Below are 6,191 nucleotides of genomic sequence, written 5' to 3'. Positions count from 1 at the left end.
GGGTTAATTTTCCCAAGGAGCCAGCAGGGGATACAGGTATTCCATGACAGGTGACCCATGCCCAGGTTTGGAGGGGGGAGCTAGCCGGGGGAGGGGGCAGGAAGTCGAGGCTTGGAGCGGGTTGCGGTGGGCTGCGGCAGTCTGGGTCCGGTCGGGGAGCGGTGGCACTGTAATCGCATTCGTATATTCCTTTACCGGTGTTATTGTTACTGTTTTCTCTTGATTCTGCTGTTCTGTTAAACTGCTTTTATCTCAACCCACGAGTTTCTGCCTTATTCCTTCTGATTTTGCCCACGGCTGTGGGAGTTGTGCAAGCAGCCACGTGGTTCTTTGTTCCCGGCTGGGGCCAAACCATGACAGTGGGTGATGCAAGAAGATGGGGATGTCTGATGCGTACCTCATGGGGATTTGATTTTGGGTGAGAATAGCCAATGAATAGAATTTTATGATGTTAAATGTTAAATAACCTTGCTGCTGTATGTTATCATTATTATGATGTCTATCAATGGTAATACAGAAGAATCACCCAAATCAATGACGGATGGACTTTGAGACTGAGTAAAGTGCAGTAATGATATAATAAGAATTGACTTCATCAGCTGGTGCCCAGCAACTTCCTCGAGATCGACATCTTCAACCTTTGGACCGTGGGCATGAACTGCATCAGGTACACCAGGCACGAGCTTCAAATATAGCATGCACCAGTCCAGCACCACACACCATCTCATGTGCCCTGAGAGACTGTTCTTACAGATGGAGCCTACCATCATGGACTAAGTGAGCTCAATGGACATTTTGGAGGGATGGCCCACAGTCTATGGGAACTGTAAGATCTGGGCATGACACAGATGGTATGGAATAAGGGGTGGATAATGTCCTGGTTCCGGCAGGGACGGGGTTAATTTCCCCAAGGAGCTGGCAGGGAGCAGGTATTCCTTCCCAAGTGACTCATGCCCGGGCTATAAGAAGAGCTAGCCAGGGCGAGGAGAGCAGTCGCCACTTGGGGGTGGGCTGTGGCAGTGTGGGTCCAGTCAGCGCGCTTTGCGGTGGTATTGTAATCGTGTCTTCATATCCCTTTATCGGTGTTACTGTTTTGTTTTCATCTTCCCTTTTGCTGTTCTGTTAAATTGCACTATTTTAACCCACGAGTTTTACCCTGTTGACATTTTTTTTCCCACGGCTGTGGGAGTTGCACGAGCAGCTGCGTGGTTCTTTGTTGCTGGTTGAGGCCAAACCACGACACCTTCTTTACGAGTTTGCTTAAGATGATGAAGCAGTGTATGAGCATTATTACTTCTGAGATATTTCTACATGGATTTGATGGCTGAAAGTGCAATTGAGATATGCTGGATAAATTCTGTTTTGTGGTAACTTAGTATAATATGACAAGGGGACATTTATGGAAATAAGGCTGTATCAAAAGTCCAGCTGCAGCAGGATTATCGTTAGAGATTTATACTCAGCCCTAACTCCTTCTTCATCTGTAGCTGTGCTTGCCGATAGGAAAAAGCAGATTATACCACCTTTGTTGCTATCCCCACAATGCAGCTAACCTCTGTCATACAGATGGTTTCATGCTAAAGTATTTATCCAGTGCCCCACTGGATAAAATGGGGCATGGCCAGAAGTAGCTTGAAATCATCAGAAGTTAGCCTTCTATGTGGGTTCCTTCCCCAACAACATGGAAAACAACCCTGGAGAGATAATAGAACTGGGCACTTGGCATAGCCTCCATCTATGTTGGTTGAGCCTTCATTCATACAGACAGAATTATAACAGAATTGGCTAAATTAGTTTTTAAATGACACTTGAATTCCAAAGGGAGCTCATCTCCCTACGTGTCTGAAAGGCATGCTATACGTCTTCTTGAAAATCTTACCAGATCCTGAGTCCAACAGAGCCTATCAGAAACATTCACTGCTGTGGTTTCATCCTGGTTAAACTGTTAAGAGTTAGAGCGTTAAACTCTTGGGCTCCTTCTGAATAATTACAGTCATCGTACCAGCAAATTCCTACATTCATGCATGCATATAACACAAAAGGTATGGATGGGGGAGTGGATTTCTACTTTGTTCGGTGCAATACTAATTTGATTACTTATTTGCAGGTATGCTCCACTTGGAATCCTCTTCTTGATTGCTGGAAAAATTGTTGAGATGGAAGATATGGGTGTGATTGGTGGTCAGCTTGCCATGTATACTGTAACGGTTATCATCGGTTTGCTAATTCATGCTGTCATTGTCCTACCTCTTCTCTACTTCCTGATCACTCGTAAAAACCCTTGGGTATTTATTTGGAGGCCTAATCCAGGCATTAGTCACAGCTTTGGGAACGTCTTCCAGGTATAATACAATATTTTAAGTCCATATTTTTTAATAGTATTATTGGTTTGAGAAACAATTTTGTCTAATGTAATGTTAACTCCATATTCAAATATTCACTTGGGCACTTTATTTCAGTTCTGCTGCTCTCCGACAGAGATGATTATTATCATTATATTGACTTGAAGTCTATTTTCTATGAGAACCCTTGAAAAGAGATGAAATAGGTCTGGTGATGCAGATTGTATGGCTGGAACCCTTGTGACTTTGATTAGCCTTGGTGTTTGAGGTTTGTAAGTAGTTTGTAACATCTTGCTGATAAAGGATGCTGCTGGCAAGGAAAGTTTTACGTTTGTGCGTGGCAAAATGGAGCAGCAAACAGGAAGGTTCAGAGGGGATTCTGAGAGAGCTTGAGAGCCCTTCTTGGCAGGTGACATTCTGTGCTCAAAATCCCGATAGCCAATGATGGATATCAGAAATGCAATAGAAGTGCCATTTTTGCTCTTTGTTGATGAAATCATAGGGACTTCATTGGAATAAGAAACCTGTTTGTCTCTATGATGAAAAGAAACATTATTGTAACCAAATATATATTCCTACACCATATGATATTTCATAAAACACCTTCTATTTTAATACATTTTAAAAGCATCTCCTAAAGACAGATGCTTTTAGTCAGCCATTCCATATAACTAAATTCAAGACCCTGGTGTTTGGAATTATCCTGAAGATCTGGATGACCATTAATGATGATCTGGGACCCTTAATGTAGAGTCTGATTAAGTTTTGTATCACTGGAAAAGCTCTTTAGGACTTTAAAAAATTGTGCCAGTACATTAATGGGTAGAGAGGGACAATTACTAATTTCACATTTGACATTTTAATGTCAATCCTTGCAAATCTGTGGAATGCCTAAAAGGGAATTTGATTAAAAAATATTTTAAAAGAAAGATAATATAACTAATGCCAGTCAATATAGTTTAAGAGAAAATAAACTCGGGGGGGGCAGTGGCTGTGTGCTGCTTAGCTGCCTACTGGGGTGGTCAACCCACAAGTGGTAAAATAATATAATCATCCATCAGAATGCCCTTTCCAGAGGAGCCAGCAAATAAAGATGAGAAAACATGCTGTTTACTGAAGGGTTGATTAGCTCAATTTGTATAAATTCAGGAAAACAATACTTAGGGGTGATTCAATCATAACTCGACGACATCAAAAACGGGAAGCGTTAATTTTTAAATAGATTTTTCTGCCTAGCATGCTAAAGTATAACAAAATCTGGTGACAAAATACTGGTTAGACACATTCAGACTAGGGACTACATAGAGAGTGACAGTAATTAACAATTGGAAAAACCTTCCAAGAGCATCAGAAGAACCACCATAATTAGAAGTGTTTAAATCATATTCTGGTCGATCACATAAAAATTAAGACAATTAGAACAATCTATCTTGTCATCACAAAGCATGATGATATTTTCATTTGTTCTTTGTAGAATTTATACCATGTATTACCTTCTTTCTTTTTGTTTCAGTTCTGCAACACTACCTGTTACATTTAAGTGTCTAGAAGAAATAAATGGAGTGGACAAACGAGTTACAAGATTTGTACTCCCAGTTGGTGCTACAATTAATATGGACGGAACTGCTTTATACGAGGCTTTGGCTGCAATTTTCATTGCACAGGTTAACAACTTTGATCTGAACTTTGGGCAGATTATCACAATCAGGTACAGAAGCCATTATTACCTACACCTTTGTGATGACTCCTTGCCGTTATATGTGGGATTAAACAAAAGTGTCTAGAGCTAAAACTGAGAACTGCTACAGTAGCTGAATAACTGTAATGATTTACATCTTCTGCACATATTCTCCATTAGGTAAACCTTTAAAAAACTGTAGCATGACACACCTATCACTGGACTTAGTAGAGTTAACAAGAACAGGTTTTAATGACTTCTAAATTTTCTTTCTTAAGAAATCATGCAGCTTTTGGGAGCTGTAGACTTACAATCAGTACCAGATACTTTCTAATGCATGTGCAAAGCATAAGAGCATCACAGTGGCATGGTACAGTGTTAATGCTAGGAGAGGTAGTGTTTTCCGAGTCATTATGGTCTCAGGATACAAGTAGAGCAAGCTGTGTAAGGAGCAGTAAAACTTTTCATTACACCAGCTGATAGAGGTGGAGAAGATAGGTATGTTTTCAAGCACACAAGCCTTCATGTTTGAAATAGAACAGCAAACAACACGCTAAGTACCACTCAATAACTGATCTGCATTAATTTATTATGTTACTCAAACAGTTTAAGAGAAAAGGGTGATGGATACATGTGCAGAAGAAAGAAATGTCAGCAAGGGGAGAGGGGGACAATGTAGGACAGAGAGACGGGTATTTTATCACTCAGAAACACTGAAAGTTCAGATATGGTGAACTGAGAATTTAGAAGATTTTCAAGCAGAAGTGCTTCTCTCCATAAAAACCATCAGCTTAATTCAATATTCATCAACAGAAGGCAAAACTCTGTCTTCACACTCCAAGGCAATAGTTCCACATTCATTCAGCACTAGAGCTGCTCCCTGCCAAAACAAATACTTCCTAAATTAGGTGTGAACAAGCATATTTCTATCAAGTTACTAGACTGTATGATTCAGGGTTTCTGGCAGATTTCTGTTTTCTGATGGCTGAATGCCAACTGCTGGAGGACAGATACTTCACCTAACATGAAGTTATAGTGAGAATAAAAGTTCTTGCATTAGACCTGCCAGGACAAAATTACCTCCTCAGTTTTTCTTTTAACATGTTTGAGCTTGTGGAGTGAGTTTGTTCAATGGGTGGGGGCATGTAGCTATAATGTTTTTGTCTGGCCCTTAGCATCTAGTAAGGGATTTAACATCTAACAAAATCATGTTTCCAGGGTTCTGGATAAAGGTTTAGTGTAAACATTTTGGATTAAGATCCACACTCCCCTACACCTGTGTAGCATTCAGATTACGGACTGGGCTCATCTTTTTCTTTACTACTGAGCAAATGCTTTCTTACTTCATATCTGTTTTTAATGTTTGCCAGATGATAAGGAGAGTTTATTATGGAAGTCAATTAATTGCTCTTGCCATCTCTGCACAGCATCACAGCTACAGCTGCCAGTATTGGGGCTGCAGGGATTCCTCAAGCTGGACTGGTCACCATGGTCATTGTGCTTACATCAGTAGGTTTGCCTACAGATGATATCACTCTTATCATTGCAGTGGACTGGTTCTTGTAAGTATTTTTATGGAGTGACTAAGGGCTTAGACCATATTTAGAAGTGCAATAGCCAGGGACATTTTGGCAATACTGTGATCAGTGGTGTACTTCTTTTGCTGCGGAAAAGGCAGTTGGAAAGAAGTGTTAAAAAGAATCACAATTTCTCGCAATTAATGTATTTTCTTAGAGCAGATGGTGAGGGGTGTTACTTAATGATGGTTCCTCTTGCATGCAAAGGGATTACTTAGAAACCTGGATCCTTAGGGTACTAAGAAAACTTTCAAACACACTGTAATTCAATCAGCAAAGAATTACTTCAGTCTTCTATTTTTCACAGGCTGTCAATGAAAACCTTTCCACCAATCAGGCTCAGAGCTGATTCAGACTCAAACTCAGTTAATTGCAGCCCTGCTGACTGTCTAATCCAGGAAAGGTTCATATGTCTACCTCATGAACACAGAATTGAAAAACAGTTGTGTAACTGTTCATACATCAGTACAGGTTAGGGGCTGACCTGCTGGAGAGCAGCTCTGTGGAAAGGGACCTGGGAGTCCTGGTGGACAACAGGATGACCATGAGCCAGCAATGTGCCCTGGCGGCCAAGAAGGCCAATGGTATCCTGGG

At 40.8% G+C, this 6,191-nt stretch overlaps 1 protein-coding gene across 1 annotated transcript in view; it reads left to right on the top strand.

Moving 5' to 3' along the window:
- LOC104290377 (excitatory amino acid transporter 1-like) overlaps positions 1-6,191 on the top strand; it is a gene marked incomplete at its 5' end in the record, with an annotated part of 26,184 nt that overhangs the window by 12,390 nt on the left and 7,603 nt on the right. Inside the window, 4 exon segments of the mRNA XM_009889473.1 lie at positions 2,108-2,294; positions 2,296-2,342; positions 3,856-4,050; positions 5,448-5,582. Of these exon segments, the coding sequence (XP_009887775.1) occupies positions 2,108-2,294; positions 2,296-2,342; positions 3,856-4,050; positions 5,448-5,582 (564 nt within the window).

This window comes from Charadrius vociferus, unplaced genomic scaffold, assembly GCF_000708025.1.
Source record: "Charadrius vociferus isolate BGI_N301 unplaced genomic scaffold, ASM70802v2 scaffold927, whole genome shotgun sequence".
NCBI classification, from domain to species: Eukaryota; Metazoa; Chordata; class Aves; order Charadriiformes; family Charadriidae; genus Charadrius; species Charadrius vociferus.
The sequence above is the reverse complement of the archived record's forward strand: the minus strand, read 5'-3'. Positions and strand labels throughout refer to the sequence as shown.